Consider the following 17,253-nt stretch of genomic DNA (forward strand, 5'->3'; position numbering starts at 1 on the left):
ACCTGAAGCCGTGGGCCAGAGACCGCCGACAGCCGGACACGCTATGCCTGAGGGGGCGGCCCGGGCCCGGGCGCTGCAGGGCGGACTGGCTCCCGCTAACACGCGCAGGCAGGAGCCCCCGCTCCAACACGAAGCCTCCAGCAGATGAGAGGCATCACACGCGCACGTCTTTCCCGGCCACGGAGCGTCTCCCCCGCTCAAGCCCCTGACGCGTCCCGAGGGCACGTCCCTCCACAGCGGCCCCAAGACGCACAGGCTCTGAGCCGTCACTCAGACTCCGAGGGTGAGCTCCATGGCCCAGGGGCCGGCCACCTACAAAGGCCTAGTCGCTACGGACACGTGTCGCCAGGGAGATGCTGTGGACTCCGTGGGCGGGACCAGCCAGGAGCGGCGGTGGGCTTGGCGGGACCTCAGGCCGCTACACGCAGGCGCCTGAGCCCCCCAGATCAGAGCAGAGTCAGCGAGTGAGCGCTCAGAGGATGAAGCATCCGAGGACACATTCGTCTCTCCAGACAAAAGGAACCAAATTCCCAGTAAGAACGAAAAGGAAAACCTCTGGGACAGAGAAGCGAAGACGCCAGGCAGGTCCTGAGCGAGCACGATGCCGGCTGCATGGGCACCGGGGAGGCTGCCAAGATGGGCCGTGCCCACGGGCCGGGTGGGGCCGTCCCGCACGCGCGTCGGGTGGAATGACCAGACCTTCGATCACGCCGCGCCTTTGCTGCGATTCTCCCTGGTTATCCTCCACCCCCCTCCCCACGGGAGGCCCTGCCTGCCCGGGACAGCGGCCCAGCCGTGTTCTCAGAACGCGGTGGCGAAGCCGGTCGCCCCGGGATGAGGTGGGGAAGGAGAGGTGCCCTTGTCTAGTGTCGGGCATCACACCGATGGGGCCGATGGGCCGGACGAGTCTCAGGCTGCTCAGGACCGCGCTGGGTCTGCAGGCTGGGGACGGGGGAGGGGCCAGGCCGAGTGAGGGTCCTTCCTGACAGAGGGAAAGAGCCTGGGTGAGGGCCTTGGGGTGGGGGAGGGGACTGTGGGCCGCTCCAGAAGCCACAAGGCGCCCCTCGCTCCCCCCCGCAGCCAGCCGTGCCGGCCGGGCCGTCGCAGGGCCCGAGGGAAAGGGCACATGTGCCCCTGGTGCTGGCAGACGCCACCTCATTCCAAACCACTCCCTCCGGCTCATCCCATCTCCTATCGGGACAACCGCCACGTGTGACGCGTTAACAACGTGACCACGTTAAGTGATCTTCAATGAACCGACATGAAACAGTAAATTCTGTTTTGGTTTAAATAACATAGTTAGCCCTGACCAGTTTGGCTCAGTGGATAGGGCGTCGGCCTGCGGACTGAAGGGTCCCAGGTTCGATTCTGGTCAAGGGCATGTGTCTTGGTTGCGGGCACATCCCCAGTGGGGGGTGTGCAGGAGGCAGCTAATCGATGTTTCTCTCTCATCGATGTTTCTGACTCTCTATCCCTCTCCCTTCCTCCCTGTAAAAAATCAATAAAATATATTTTTTAAAAATAACAGTTAAACTTAACGTAGGGCTTTTAATACACGGACTCCCCAATTCTTAAGGATCTGTCAACGATTCTATGCCCCGAGGGGGGAAATCAACCGCTGAGGAGAGAGCAGGCGGATGTGTGTCCAGGGGACCAGCCTCGGGTTCCAATGGCTCCGCCCAGTCCTGGTCTTCACTCTTTTTTTTTTTTTTTTTTTTTTATTGATTTTTTACAGAGAGGAAGAGAGAGGGATAGAGAGTCAGAAACATCGATCAGCTGCCTCCTGCACACCCTCTTGCACACCCCCCACTGGGGATGTGCCCGCAACCAAGGCACATGCCCCTGACCGGAATCGAACCTGGGACCCTTCAGTCCGCAGGCCGACGCTCTATCCACTGAGCCACACCGGCTTCGGCTTCACTCTTAAATGTTGGTATTCTGAGCCCCGGCTGGACTGCTCCGTTGGTTGGAGGGTCGCCCCGATATGCCAAGGTCGCAGGTTCGATCCCCAGACAGGGCACGTCCAAAAACCAGCGAATGCATCAGTAAGTGAAACAACAAATCCATCTCTCTCCTCTCTCTCTCTCTCTCAATACATTAAAAAAAATTTTTTTAAGTTGACATTTTGTCCGTTGTGAATTTCTTCTGCATTATTTTTGCTTTTTCAAGAAAAGATTGCATTAAAACGTTACCTCGATGACGAGTATTTTGGGGGGTTCCCTTAAACTTTGCACCCTAGCAAAAGCCTCCCTCACTGGCCTCACCCTAGTCCTGGCCCCGGTGGCCCGGGAAGAGCCTGCGCCACGGGGGCCGGGAGGCCACCTCCAGGAGCCGCGGGATGGCCGGGCCTGCCGCTGCGCTGCAGCCTAAGCGACCGGACACCCCGAGGCTCTGGCAGGTGCGACTGCGGCACAGTCTCCACACAGAGCGCCTCCGGGAGAAGCCCGCCGGGGCGGGGGCACGGGCTGCGGGAGAGGGCACGGGGCGTGGACACCACACGGAACCACACGGAACCCCCCGCCGCGCAGGACGGGCTCCCGCAGCCAGAACCTGGCCCCGCGGAGGGGCCCGAGGGGCGGGGGGCCTTCTCGGACTTGGCTGCGGCGCCTTCCCGGCTGGGCGCCCCGGCGAGCCCCGCCACCGGCCCGGGCCCCACGGAGGGCGGCGGGCAGGGCCCTGGCTTCCTCTCCTGCGAGCCGGCCCGCCTCCCGCCATCTAGGATCCCATCTCCTGAGACGGGCTCCGTGCAGGCCGCCCGCCCTGGCCTCGTCTTCCCCGACCCAGGCGGCCCCCGGGGCCCCGCAGGACACAGCCCGCCGTCGCTGAGCGCGTGGGGACCGCATGGCCGGGCGGGAAACGCTGCTTTCCGTGCCAGGGCGTCGTATCCACCAGAAAGCACGAACGAGACAAAGCGCTCCACGGTGCACACCTCCCCTCGCCCCGAGACCCTGGGGAACCACGGCTCTCAGGCGGCTGCAGGGTCAGGGCCAGGCCAGCCGCTCGCTGCAGAACCGGTGACCAATCCCATGTGGTTCACCCCCAGCCAGACCTGAGCCTGCAGCCAGGCCCGATGCGTGTGGGTCACAGTGGGAAGACTTAACCCCGACGTGGCTCTTCCCAAGCCAGGGTGCGGGGAGGGGAGGTGGGAGGGTGGAGGGTGTGGGGTGGGGAGGGTGCAGGGTGGGGAGGGTGTAGGGATGAGGAGGCTGTAGGGATGGGGAGGGTGTGGGGTGGGGTGGTGGGGAGGTGGGAGTCTTCAGGACACAGCCTTGCCTAGGGAGCAGCTGGGCGGGGAGGGTTTGAGTAGGGAGGGTGCGGGGGTGGGAAGGGTGGGGGTGGGGAGGGTGCAGGGTGAGGAGGGTGTAGGGATGAGGAGGGTGTAGGGATGGGGAGGGTGAGGGGGTGGGGAGGTGGGAGTCTTCAGGACACAGCCTTGCCTAGGGAGCAGCTGGGCGGGGAGGGTTTGAGTAGGGAGGGTGCGGGGGTGGGAAGGGTGGGGGTGGGGAGGGTGCAGGGTGAGGAGGGTGTAGGGATGAGGAGGCTATAGGGATGGGGAGGGTAAGGGGGTGGGGAGGTGGGAGTCTTCAGGACACAGCCTTGCCTAGGGAGCAGCTGGGAGGGGAGGGTGCAGTGTCAGGGAGAGAGCCGGCAAGGACGGATTTCTGAAGCCAAGGAGATAACGCTATCAAATCAGCACAGGCCCTGGCACGTCCCGCTGGGGTTTCACACGCTGGCCGCTGCCGGCCGCCTGGTCTGGAGGGGCCCTGAGCCGCCTGGTCTGGAGGGGCCCTGAGCCGCCTGGCCTCCTGGGCTGTGAACAGCTCTGCTCGCTGGCTCGGCTGAGCCTTGTGCTGCGTGATGTCCCTTGTCTGCAGACCCCTTTTCCGACCCCAAGCACGTCGAGATGGCTCATGACCCAGGACTCCTAACAAAATGACTAAAAGGCGGTAAATGACGCGAAGGACGCCTCAGGGGAGGGAGGACACATTCCACAAAAGAAGGAGGAGGAGGAAGAGGAGGAGGAAGAAGGAGAAGGAACTCCATGTGGTAAACGGCTCACATTGCTCCAGTTCATCAAGAGAAACGGTTTCTCTACCGGCCTCACAGCGACGGGGCAGCTCAGATAAGGAGCCGTCCAGCCGCTGAGTGACAGACCAATGGGCCAGGGTCTGTCTCCAGAACTAGCGGGGCTGGTGGCTCTAAGGAGACAGGGAGTCGGGCTCCGGAGGGGAGGGCGGAGCGGGGAGGGGGGAGCGGCACAGCTGGGCCTGGTCTCAGAGCGGCAGCGCTCCAGCCACTGCGCACGGCGGGGCTGCCCCCGGGCCACGGCCTTTACCTTCAAGTGACCGATGACGAACTTGTGGACGATGTGGTTCCACGTGGACCTCTTGTAGACGGAGAGGTGGCCGTAGTCGTGCTGCAGCCAGCCGGCCTGGGCCTGCGGGGAGAGCCACAGTGCTTTCCCAGCGGGGGGAGCGGGCCTCCGCGGGCCGGGGCCAGGCCTGCGGCGCCGGGGGGCGGGGGCGGGGGGGGGGGTCACGCCTCACCTGCGAGGTGGCCAGGACGAAGGCCGTGATGACGGTGGGGATCCAGCCGTTGCCGAAGTAGAAGACGGTGAACCAGGCGAGGCTCTCCATGACGACGATGTGGGCCAGGAGGAGGAGGAAGAAGAGATGGTTGCTCTTGAACAGGTTCATGTCCTCGGCCGTCTTCCTCAGCGCCCGGAAGTCCTCGGTGATCTGGGACTGCGGGGCGAGGGCACGGGACGCGTCAGCCACCGGAGGGCTCAGCGCGCCCGGCCACATGGCCACGTCCTCGCCACCGCCTGCCCGGGCCGGGCCAGCCCTGGGCTGTGCGTTCGTCCCCAGCCGGTCCAGGGGCAGAGAGAGGCGTCAACTGCACAGCTTGCCCCGTGCCCATCCCCGCTCAGCGCCGCATTCACAACGGGCAGACGGCGCAGACACGTCGGCGGATGAGTGGCTGAACGAGCCGAGCCCATCCGTCCAACAGAATGAATGCTCTTCCGCCTTAAAAAGGAAGGCCCAGGGGGCGGCTCAGTGGTTGAGCGTTGACCTGTGAACCAGGAGGTCACCGCTCAATTCCTGGTCAGGGCACATGCATGCCCGGGGGGGGGGGGGGGGGGCGAGCAGGAGGCGGCCGATCGATGGTCCTCTCTCATCACTGGTGTTCCTCTCTCTCTCCCTCTCCCTTCCTCTCTGAAATCAGTAAAAATCTCTTTTTTAAAAAAGGAAGGGAATCTTCACACGTCAGACGCTGGGCTCAGTGCGATCAAGCCCGACACTAACGGACACGCCCCGGTGGGCCCCGCTCCCGAGGTGCCCGGCCAGAGGGAGAGCAGTGCCGGCCACGCTGGGCGGGGGGGCGTGCGGTCCGGGGTGAACAGTGTGCGTGGGCTCCGAACCCCTGGCCTGCACCCCGGGAATGGCAACCACGGCACTCCATCTTCTGTCCGCTTGGCCCCGCCCCCACAAGCTTGCAGTCTCTGCTCCCAGACACTTGGCCTGGGTACCCTGTGGGGCCTTGAGGAGGTGGAGGTGGGGGAGACACATGACCAAGTCCCTGCCCCCCAGGGCTGGGGAGGGAGGCAGGAGAGGACCGGTGGGGCGAGGGGTGACGGAGGCAGAGCCCGGATGGCTCCGAGGAAGAGTGGGCATCGCTGGGAGGCAGGGCAGGAGGGGAGGCAGGGAGAGCAGGTGCAGAGGTAGCCACAGGGACTCGCCCAGGGTCCTGGGACAGGCAGACGGGAGGGGGGCGGGGCGGGGGGGAGGCCAGATCTGGGCGCCTTCGAGGTAAGTGAAGACTCGGAAGAGTATCCTGGCGACCACATACGCAGCAGTGGAAGGGGGAAGGGCAGGAGCCGGAGAAGCAGGGTCAGGAAGGGGCCTGTGGGACTGCCGGGTGGGAGCCCAGCTCAGCTGGGGAGGCGGCCTCATCGGCCTCGAGGAGAGGAGGGGCGGACGTGGGGGTCAGTGGGAGGTGGGGCTGACCAGAGGACGCACGGACAGGAGGGGACCACCCTCTGCCCAGCCTGGGCCCACTGCCCGGGGGTGGAGGCTGGGAACGAATTCCTCCACGTGGGGGTCAGCCAGGCTGGGCGGGGAGGGGCTCCTGCAGGGGCTCTGGGTCCTCCATGGCCCCAAGGGCTGGGCGGTGGCTCCCCCTGGGCTGGCACAAGGCTTCCCTGCCCCACACCAGCACCCTTCACCTGGGGTGGGGTGCTCATCTCCCCCAAACCCCCTCCTCCGGGGTCGGTCTGACTCACGTTCTTGCCGCGGTCCTGGCTCGGCTCCTCGGGCGCCAGCTCGCCGATCAGCAGGGGCTTCAGGAACTTGCGCACAAAATCAAGGTCACGGTGGAAGGCGCGGAAGGCATCCTGGGGAGCAGGGGGTGAGCGGTGAGTGGGGACCCCAACCTCAGCCTGCACCCCTATCGGGAGGGCAGGACTCACCAGCAAACCTGTGTGCCTCCCACGAACCGGCCCAAATGCTCCCTCAGGCCCCATGCAGGGCCGATCCCTCAGCGCCCGGCTCCCCCCGAGGGGCTGCCTGGGCCTCTGCCTTGATGGGGGGCCACTGAGCTCGCCAAGGATGCCCCCCTGGCAGGGCCCCCCGGGACATGCAGGGAGCGGTCCCCGGGCTGGGCAGGGCCGGGGAAGGACGTGGCCTCGGACTCCTCCGCTGGGTGCCCGGGGTCCCGGGAGGTGGCCACCCACACCCCGCACGCGGCCGTCAGTGAGAGGAGCGAGGCTGGCGAGGACAGGGCGACAAGAGGTGCCGGGAGACGATGGGAAACCAGAAACCAGCGCAGACTCGGGTCCGAGCGCGGCCGACAGAGCTCTCTCACCATCTGAAGAAGCATCGCGTACTCGAGAGAAGGGTGTTCACGGACGCGGCGGCATCACGGCTGCTTTACCCCCACTACTTCCCACGCTTCCTCTGACATTGCCTTGGAGCATTTACAACCGAGCAGAGGTTACGCATTCTAACGGTTTTCCCCTTAGAAGGTAACAATGTGCACAATTTTGGCAAATTTAGAAAAAGGACAGAACGAAGAGGAAAACGCCCCCCAGTGGCGGCCACGGTGGCTGGTGGCTAGCACGCTCGCTCCCAGGGCTTTCTACACACATCGCGTAAGGTCACAGGTCAGCTCCCACCGACGTGGAGCCGCCGTGGAGGAGCGCCCCGGGGCCCCGATGGGCTGCTGCCCGAAGTCCCCGTGGTAACGACCTCCCCCCGCCCGGCGCCAGCCCCGCGGCACCGCCGGGACAGGAGCACCCCGACGGCACCGCGAGAAGCACGCGGGAGTGAGCGCCGCGAGGAAAGGGCGAGAGGCAGCGTGGCTGTCGGTGCGTGGGCGGCGGTGGTGGGTGCCTCGATGAAGAGACTCAAAGAGATGATAACAAGATAACAGAAAACTGCAGCCGAAACCGGTGTGGCTTGTCAGGAACCAAGAGTCCGTCAAAGGATTAACTCTGACCTTCAGTAAGTTACTGAAACTAGGCCCACCTCCTCTTGCCTGAGGACAAAGCATTCCTTCTGTAGCCGCCCTTCCACCGCCACACCCTTTACCTACAGTTACGACTTTAGCCGATTATCTAGGTCAGCCCCCACCCCTCCTAGGCATCCACCCTTCTAGAAATCACATAGAAGGAACGCTGTAAAAATAAAGTTTTGAGGCTTGATCAGAAACCCCTTTGTCTTGCCTCCATTCTTTGCGTCCCTTGTCTGTCTCTCATTCTCTTAGGTGCGCCGCCTCGGTACCCCCGTTAGAAGACCCCGCAGGTCGGGGAAAGTGGCTCAGTGGATAGAGCGTCGGGCCTGCGGACTGAAACGTCCCAGGTTCGATTCCGGTCAAGGGCATGCACCTTGGTTGCAGGCACATCCCCAGAAGGGGGTGTGCAGGAGGCAGCTGGTCGATGTTTCTCTCTCATCGATGTTTCTAACTCTCTATCCCTCTCCCTTCCCCTCTGTAAAAATCAATAAAATATATTTTTTTAAAAAAGAAAACTGCAATGCTTGCCAGGGCTGGGTAGCTCAGTTGGTGCATATAAGAAGCAACCAACAGATGCATCAGTAAGTGGAACAACAAGTTGATGTTTCCCTCTCTCCCTCCCTCTCTCTAAAAATCAATGAAAAAATAATAATTTTAAAAAACTGCAATGTTTGACTTGAGAGGGGAGAACCCAGCAGTTACCAAGCCGCTTTCGGGCTGAATGAGAAACCGTGAATCGGACGGGACGCCGGATCACATGCAGAATTGTTAGCTTTCCCACATGTGGCCCGGGCACTGCGGGCGTGCTCCAGGCGGTCCCGTTCTTAAAGACGGTGACGGGGCGCGACACAGCTCCCGCTCCTGGGATTCGGCCAAAGGGAGTCGCCTGTGCATCGCGAGGGAGAAGGAAAGCCACACCGCGAACCTCCTGTTCACTCAGCCCCCCAACTCCCCTGCAGGCTCAGAGCTTTTCAAACTAAGGGAAACGGGAGAAACGGGAAATGCCGACAGACAGGACAATGCTTCCCCTCGCCGACCCCCCAGCAGTGTCCCCCGGGGTCATGGCCAGTCTCCTCCCATCCTCCCGCTCCCCTGCCGGGTCCTGCGGCCTGGTCTTTGTTCTATCTGTGTCGGGAACAGACTCACAGAGCGACCCGGCGCAGAGGGAGGCCGGCGGAGCCTGGGAAAAGGCCTGAGCTCGCCCTGCGAGCGGCACGGGAAGGGAGGCGGCCAGGGCCCTGATGCCCATGGTCAGAGGGGAGGGAGCCAGGTGCTCATCCAGGGGCCCCGGCAGGCGGCGAGGGGCTGCGGTCGGTCCGGACCAGCCGTGCCCACTCAGGGCCAGCCGTCCCCCTAGCCTCAGCCTCCTCTGCAAAGGGGGGCCCTCCCAGCGGTGGGTCTCAGGCCCCGGAAAGGCCCCGCAGTGCGGGGTGCGGGGGTGCCACGGAGGCGATGGTGGCGGCGTCGTGCGAGCAGAGCTGCCTCCCTGTCAGGGCCCATCCCCGCCGTCACTGTCCCCCACACGTCAGACCACGGCTTCCGAGACGTGACCAGGGAGGCCTCACCACAAGGCGGCTCCTGGGCCCTGCCTCGTCTCACAGCTAACGGTGCCTCTGCTGTCCACAGAGGAGGGCCTCAGCACAGGGGTCTGTCCGCAAGTGCCCCCCACCTTCCAGCTCCCCCCGCCCCACCAGGTCTGGGGCCGTGGCTCCAGGCCCTCCTTGCCTGGCCTGGGGACCTGATGCGCTCAGGGGCCTCACCTCCCGGGGAGGGAAGGCGGTGGCAGGCAGGAGCCAGAGCGCAGTCGACAACGAAGACCCCGGAGCTCAGGCCAGTGGCCTCCCGTGCCCCCCAGGGCAGAGCCAGGATGGAACCCAGTTCCCCTGCCACTGGGTGCCTCCCCACACCCCGGACGCCGCCCGCCAGCAAGAAAGCTGAGCGCAGTCGGGCTGTCTCGCTGTCCCTGGGGGGAACTGCCATTGAGCCCGGCAAGCTCGGTCTCACACCAGGGCCTCGGCACGGCTGCTCCCCCTGCGGAGTCCTGCGCCCGTGTCCCGGGCCGGCTCCATTTGGGCTGCACCTCAAAGAGACTTTCCCAGCCGCCACCTGCGTCGCCACCCGCCAGCCCACACTTTCCCTGAGACATGCTTACCTTCCCCGGCAGCCATCAGGGTCCGAGGCTCTAGCCCGGCCGGCCTGGCTCAGTGACTGAGCATCGACCCAGGAACAAGGAGGTCACGGTTCGATTCCCAGTCAGGGTACAGGCCCGGGTTGCCGGCTCGATGCCCAGTGGGGGGCGTGCAGGAGGCAACCGATCCATGATTCTCTCTCATCACGGATGTTTCTCTCCCTCCCTGACATCAATAAAAACATATATTTTTTAAAAACCACAGGCTCTGTTCTGAAGAGACGCTCCCCGACTTTCAGTAGGGTTACGCCCCGAGCTCCGCCCGGCCCCCCTCCGCGTGCTCAGAGCACACACGAGCTCATCGTGGGGAAAAACCGCGCCACAAACAAAGCCTCTGATAATAACGTGCCGAGCACCTCGTGCAGCTCAGGCAGTCACTCCACAGCATCGGGAAGGAGGGATCCCGTCAAACCGCCTGCGCTCACTTCTCACCGTCTCCCGCCAGGATACAGCGGCGCCAGGAGGGCACGCCTGCCTCCTTGGCTGCCGCAGCCCCGGGGCCTCCCACAGAGCCTCACCGGAGGGCTCACAAGCAAGCGTGGGGACCCAGGACCCCACACCGCGTTCCCCTAGCCCCCGGAGCCCTCCCCACTCTGCAATCGTGCTCAGACTCCCCGCCGTTCCGCACAGCCCGGCGGGGGCTGCCGGAACGTTCCCCTCCCCCTTCCTCACGGGTGGCTGTGGGGGGCCTAGCCACTGAGCCACGGCGGCTGCAACAGCCACCGACCTTCCCGAACGGGGACAGGCCCGTCTCAGAGAGGAGAGACGGGAGACGCGCTCCCGGCCCGCCCCATCCGCGGTGCCTAGAGGCCTCCCCGGGTCACACGAGGGCCTCGGTCAGACTGAGCTTCCTCCTCCCCGGGGAAGGGCCCTCCCGTGCCTCCCCTCGAAGTGTGGCCGGGCCGCTCACACTGCAGGCTCCCCACGGCCGCTCCGTCACAGAAGGGCCGGCCGGTGCAAAGCAGGCGGCGGCGGGCAAGACGGGGAAGACCGTTGGGAACAAGGAGGGGAACCAGGCTCCGACAGGGAGAAGCCACAGACCTCCCAGCGAGAGCCGGGCCCCGGGAGAGAGGAGCAGCCACAGGCTGACAGGGCAGCCGCCCCCGCCCCCAGGAGGGCATGTCAGGGGTAAGGCGGTCAGGCCGCAGGAGGCCAGACCCAGAGCTCCGACTCCCAAAAGGAAGACGTATGTGCGCCACTCGTCCCGCCGGCAGTTCCTGCTTCTGCCATGGCTGCTCCAAGGCCAGCCAACTCCTGCGGGACAGGCCCAGCCCCCAGCCCCGCCCGCCCCCGCGCACCCCGCCAGGCTGTCTCTGCTGTGTCCCCCTCCTCTGTAGGGCACGCTGGTCCCTAATCCAGCTTCGCACACGGGGCACCGAGCGGGCACGGGGAGCGTGGGACCCAGAAGTGTGGGAGGAGCCACCTCCTGGCAGACAATGCTGCCAGCGGCGGCCCTGGGAACCGGGACCTGGGACACGTGGTGAGAGGGAAGCCGAGGGGGGACCCCGGGTTCCCAGCTGGAGGCAGGGAGGCCGACTTCCTTCCCAAGCAGGGGTGCAGGCGGGGCGGGTCCCCTCCGCGGAAGGAGCAGCGGAGGCTGGGGGCAGTGCTGTGCCCCAAGGGCCCGTGGCAAGTGTCCCTGCGGGCGCTGGGCACAGGCACGCACTGCGGGTTGGGAAGGGCAGGGCTACCCAGGAAGCTGCCCCCCCCGCACCCCCCCGCCGGCAGCCTGGGGCTGATGGGGCACAGCGGGGACCAGGACGGTGAATCTGCCTGAGAGACTGGAACCCTGGGCTGGGCCTGGGGTCTCCCCTCCTCCCCGGACCTAGTTGAGGGAGCTGAGCTGCCCTCCAGGCACAACCAGGAGAATTTCTATTTCGGTAAAGGTGTCTCCTTCGGTAAAAGTGGGGACACGTGGGTACCCCTTCTTCACACCCCTTCTCCTATGTCCTGAGCCCCCCGCCGTGTGTGCCGGGAACACGTACACAGTAACGTTTTTTCACACCCGCAGAGCGTTCACAAGTCTGAGCAATGACCTCACGCACAGCCCACTCGCGCCTGATGATCACCGTCCCGCGTCACAGGCCCGGGAGAGCGGCGTCCGCCCGGGAATTCACACCGAGGTGTCCTCTCCTGTGACCTCCCGCCCTGTCGCCCTGTCGCAAGAGGGCGAGAGCCTCCCTCTTTCAATCTGCGGCCTTTTCGTTTTTCTTTTTAAATGTTTGTATTGGTTTCAGAGAGGAAGGGAGAGGGAGGGGAGAGATAGGAACATCATTGATGAGAGAGATCATCAATTGGCCGCCTCCTGCAAGCCCCTCACACTGGGGGTCGGACAGCCTGCAACCCCGGCCTGTGCCCTGAATGGGAATCGAACCGTGAGCTCCTGGTTCATAGGTCGACGCTCCACCCCTGAGCTGCCAGCCAGGCTCTGAGGCCTTTTCAGGACATCACAGGAGCAAGTGAAAAGCAGAGCCAGTCCTGACCCCTTCTCTTCCCTCTGGGTTCTAAGAGGGGGCAGGGCAGGAACTCGCTGGACAAGAGGGGGTGGAGGGAGCCGGGATGAGAGGCAGAGAATGCCCATTCCAGTCCCCGCTGGAGAGGGAGGAGGGAAAGTGGATTCCTCCGTTAGTCACCCTTTGCCCGGGCCCAGCTCTGAGCCTTGGAGACGCTTGGTGAAGGTGTGACGAAACTGGAGTTGGAGATTAAAAGTCCCCACGGAGAGAGCTCCGCAGAGGTGGGACTACGCCACGAACAGAACAGACTCCGTTGGGGCACGGATGAGGGTTCCTTCTGCCCACAGCAAAGCCTAGAGCAGAGCCCAGTCGGGGTGTGGCTCAGTGGCTGAGCGTCGACCTGTAAACCAGAAGGTCATATAGTTCGATTCCCGGTCAGGGCAGTTGCTCAGGTTGTGGGCTCAATCCCCAGCATGGGGCGTGCAGGAGGCAGCCGATCCATGATTCTCTCTCATCATTGATGTTTGTTTCTCTCTCTCTCTCTCTCTCTCTCTCTCCCTCCCTCCCTCTCCCTTCCTTTCTGAAATCCAATATATATATTTGCGAAGAGCCGAGAGCCAGAGGACCAGAGCGAGAGAAAGCCGAGGTGAAATAAGGGAGGGAGGGAGAACTCAGTGATGGCAGGTCCCGAGTTTAGGCCCAGGGGCCGGGGAACCAAACCCAAAACCTTGGCGTATTGGGATGACACTCTAACCCAGTGGTCGGCAAACGGCGGCTTGAGAGTCACATGCGGCTCCCGAGCCGCGGTTTGCCGCTCTGTTGACTATGCGTTTGCCGACCACCGCTCTAACCAACGGAGCGACCCGGCTGGGTTCCCTGACCGGGGCTTGGGCAGGTTTTTAAGTCAGAGGTGCGTACAGGGCTGGCCCCGCTCGGTGGAAGGCGGTGGGCAGGAGTGTGGTGTGAAAGCTGTTCTTCTGACGGGCGGGGCGTTCTAACGCCTGCAGGAGGCCCAGATGGCCTCGGCCCGGCCCTTCTCTGGGTCCTCTTTCTGGGGAAGAGGAGGTGCTGAGCCCTGAGGTCGTTACTGGGGAAACGCCCCGTTGAGAACCTGAACTGTCCCCAGCAGTTCCCGGGACTTTCAGCCTCCTGAGGACCCGAGTCCCGCCGGACCCCTAACAGTGCATCCAGGGCTGCAGGGGTGCGACCTCTCTCTGCTGGTCGGTTCCTCCCCAAACTCGAATGGCCCATAATACTGCGCTCCCCAAACCCTGGGGCTCCCCAAACCCTGCCAGTCCATGCCCCAAGGGGCAAAGCACCTGCTCAACAGCCTCAAAACAAAACCCTCGGATTCCAAGCCAGTTTCTAACCTCTTCAAGTCCCCTTCCCATTCTTCCCATGTTGGGGGGAGGGCGGGAAAGGGGGGGGGATGAATGACTCTCCAGTTGGTCACGTCACATTATTCAACTGTCCCCCCAGTTAGTACATTTCACGTTTCATGCCCTGCGAGTCCGATCGTAGACGGAAGGAGGCTCCTGGGGCAGGGACTGTGGAGCGGAGAGCGCAGGGCACCCCTGGCGGCCGGCAAACAGAGGGCCATTGAGTTGAACGCCCCCGAGTAACCCCGAGGCCGCCGGACCTGTTGCCAAGCCGGCCTGGAGCTGCCGAATCCACGCGCTCGGCCTCTCCACCTGGCTCTGCACACTGCAGCCCCTCTCCCTCTCCAAGTCCCCCTCGCCCCCCAAGAAGGCGGGTCCTGGGGGCGAGGCGGCCCCTGGGAGGCTGAGCGTGGGCACAGGGCTCCGGGCGGCCGCTCCGGGCGGCATGGCGGCCTCCTCGGGCCAGACTCCAGGCAGCAGCGGGCGGGCCGGGCCGGCTCTCCTTCCCCCGCCCCGGCCGGCCGGAGAGTGAGGACGGCTCCCGGGCCGCCACCTGGCTCCTTCCCCGCTCCTCTCCGCGGCGCCGGGCGGCCATCTTCCACGCTGGGGCGCCAAAGCTCCAGGGCCCGAGCGCCCCCTTTGGGGCGCCCCTGGTGCCCGCGAACCCCGCGCAAGAAGCGGGCGCGTGGGTGCCCGTGCGCCAGGCAGATCCTGCACGGTCCTCCCCGCTCCGGTCCCCCCGCGGCGCTGCCTCCCGCCCGGGGACCCCCCACCCCCCCATCCGACCCCACCGCAGGGGGCCCCTCTGCCCCGCGGGACAAAGATTCGGAGCAGGAGGTGAGCGCCGGGGACACACTTTCTCCCGCCCCCCCCCCCCCGGGGCGCCCCAAGCTCCAACAGCCGTGGAGTTTGGCGCCCTGGGAACCATGGCTCCCGGCTCCCGCCGAGAACGGCGGCGGGGGAGCTCCGACCTTACCGTGGCGTCCTCCCCCGCGTAGTGCCCGATGACCCGGTGCCCGCCCGGGTGCCGGCTGGACCACTGGGTGATGTTGTAGACCTTGCGGTCGATGACGAGCCACTTGTCGGTGCGCAGGTTGTGCTTCTGAATCTCCTCCCAGCGGAAGGTGGGCATCGGCGCCTCGCGCTCGGGGGCCCCCTCGCCCTGGTTCCCCCCCTTCCCCATGGTGCCTGCAGACCGGAATGCCCCGCGCCCCTTGGCCTCCCGGCGCCCGCTGCCCGAGAGTGCGGCCCGGCCCTCCGCGCCCTCGGCTTTTGTCTTCTCCTCCTCCTCCGCCCCCCGCGCCCCTCCCCCCACTTCCTCGACGTTGCCGGGGAGCGCGCTGCCCAGTGTCCCTCGGAAGATCCCTGGCTCCCCGGGGCCCCCACGCTGTCGCCGCCCCCGCCCGCCGGCCCGCGCTGGACTTTTGCCGCCAGTGAAAACTCCCGGCGCTCAGGGCCTCGCCGCCCGCCCCCGGGGTCCCCCCCGCCCCGGGCTCCGCATCCTCCCGCGTTCCCCGCCGCCCGGTTTCCACAGTGATCAGCAGAGCGCCTGCACCAATCCGCGCGCGCCGCCCCGCCTGCCATTGGCCCAGGAGGATCTTTCGAAGGCCAGCGGCGGTCCCGCTCCCCCGCCCGCCCCGCCGGGGCCGCCCTGCCGCAGGCGGGCTACGTGTCCACCCTCCCCCCTCCCCTGCCCTCGCCCGGGGCGCCGGAGGAGTTGCCAGAGGGGACGGGCGGGCGAGCGGAAGCGCAGCCAGGCTTGGGGGGGCGGGGAGAGGGGGGGGGATGCGCGCCCGCGCGCGCACGGCGCGTGCTCGCACGGTTCGCACCTGATGCTGCACAAAGACGGCTCGGTCCTGGGGTGGGGGGCGCCCGGGCTGGTGGCGCGGGGCCTCCGGCTGGCGAGCTGCACCGGGGGCTGGCTCGGCTGGGGACTCCCCTCCCCGCGCCTGGAATCGGGATTCCCGTCGTGGTCTGCGCTTCCCACTGGCGCCTTCCCGCAGCCTCCAGCCTCCCGGGAGGGCGCGAGCAGAACCCCGAACCCCGTCACCTGCGGCCGTAGACCGGGAGCGCGGCACCGCTGCTCAGCCTCCGAGTGCCGAGCGCCTCGGGGCAGCGGGACGCGGCCATGAACAGGACAGGTCCTTGCTCTGGGCTCGGGAAGCGCACAGCCTCGTCGGAGACGGACTCGTTACGGGACCACCCGCGGCTCACGGGGTAGTGCTGGGCCCGGGCGCCAGGAAATAAAGATGGGGGCGCTGAAGGTAGAGCGCCAGGCCCCCGGCCCCCGCCGGATGGAGCTGCTTAGCGCAGTGCCCCCAGGAAAGGGCTGGCAAGGAGCCCCGGACGCAGAAGGCTGGCTGAGGACGAGGGGAAGTCGGGGTGAAGGGAGGGAGGGGTGTGTGTGTGTGTGTGTGTGTGTGTGTGTGTGTGTGTAAGGCCTTGGGAATCCGGAGTTAATGAGGGGCCCTCAGATTTCAATGGGATGTGCCCAGGTGCCTGGGGGGTGGCACACTCACTCCAGCCCTCGGAGGTGACCAGGTCCCTCTTGTTCTATGCAAACACCGAGGGGCAGGCCTAGGAGAGATAGATACAGGAGGGCCAGCTGGGCGGGGTCCAGACATCACTCACATTGCCCCCCCCCCCCCCCCCCCGCACTCCTAACACGCTCAGTGGACAGGAACCATTGCACAGACTTGGCTGGGTTGCAACCTGATGCAGGGGTGATGTAAGGAAACTCACTCTGGCCCACTGGTGGGGGACAGGGCAGTGGGGGCCACTCGGACCCTGCCGTGCCATTCCCGCAGGGGCTGGCCTCCTCTGTCGCCCTGTCATGTCATGCTGGTCTCCGTCCCCAGAGTCCTTCCTAAAGCCCCAAACTCCGGGCAGGAAGAGGACAGGCCTCTCGCGCACGAGATGAGAAGATGAAGCAGTGGGAGGGCACTGGCTTCTATGCCTCCTTACCGGAACAGTAACCAAGATCGCCATTTTTTCTGGAGGAGGATAGCACAAAACATAGACAACTTTAATGAAGAAAAAAAGTCGAAGGCCATGGAGCTCAGAGAAAAATGTGCGATCTGGAAGGGAGACGTGGGGCCCGGCAAGCGTGGCTCAGGGGCTGAGCATCGACCTAGGAGCCAGGAGGTCACAGTTCGATTCCCGGTCAGGCCACATGCCTGGGTTGCAGGCTGGATCCCCAGTGTGGGGCGTGCAGGAGGCAGCTGACCAATGATTCTCTCTCATCGTTGGTGTTTCTATCTCTCCCTCTTCTTTCCTCTCTGAAATCAATAAAAATATATATTTTTAAAAATGAAAGGGAGACCCAGGGACTAGCTCCTGGAGGGGCTCGCAGGCCGAGAAGAGGGTGTGTGAGAAGGCCCCAGGCCCTGAGAGGCAGCCAGGGTGTCGGGTGGACAAGAAGTATGAGTGGGCCAGGGTGAGGGGTTCCCAGCAGAGCCTAGCACAGTACTACCCAGAGTAGGCCCTGAAAAACCATGGCTGAAGACACGAATGAATGGATGAATGAATGAATGAATGAATGAATGAAAAGACAGCGAGGAATGGCTCGGAGGGGGGTTCTGAGAGAGCTGGGAACCGGGTACAAATTGGGAAAAGCCTTGCGTGCTTTGGTAGGGATGGAGGACTTGAGCCTGGAGGAGGGGGGATGCATAAAGCAGGGATGTGCTAGGACGAGGAGGCCCATGGTGTGGGCAGATTTCGG

The 17,253-nt window shown here is 64.9% G+C and overlaps 1 protein-coding gene across 1 annotated transcript in view; it reads right to left on the bottom strand.

The window, feature by feature from the left end:
• The window catches only part of FADS2 (fatty acid desaturase 2), a 29,370-nt gene extending 14,594 nt beyond the window's left edge, over positions 1-14,776 (bottom strand). Inside the window, exons 1-4 of the mRNA XM_054724898.1 lie at positions 14,509-14,776; positions 6,284-6,394; positions 4,548-4,745; positions 4,337-4,438 (exon numbers count right to left, since the gene is read on the bottom strand). Of these exons, the coding sequence (XP_054580873.1) occupies positions 4,337-4,438; positions 4,548-4,745; positions 6,284-6,394; positions 14,509-14,715 (618 nt within the window). The 5' untranslated portion in view covers positions 14,716-14,776. The remainder of the gene's footprint in view (positions 1-4,336; positions 4,439-4,547; positions 4,746-6,283; positions 6,395-14,508) is intronic.
• Between the last annotated feature and the right edge of the window lie 2,477 nt (positions 14,777-17,253).

This window comes from Eptesicus fuscus, chromosome 13, assembly GCF_027574615.1.
Source record: "Eptesicus fuscus isolate TK198812 chromosome 13, DD_ASM_mEF_20220401, whole genome shotgun sequence".
NCBI lineage: Eukaryota > Metazoa > Chordata > Mammalia > Chiroptera > Vespertilionidae > Eptesicus > Eptesicus fuscus.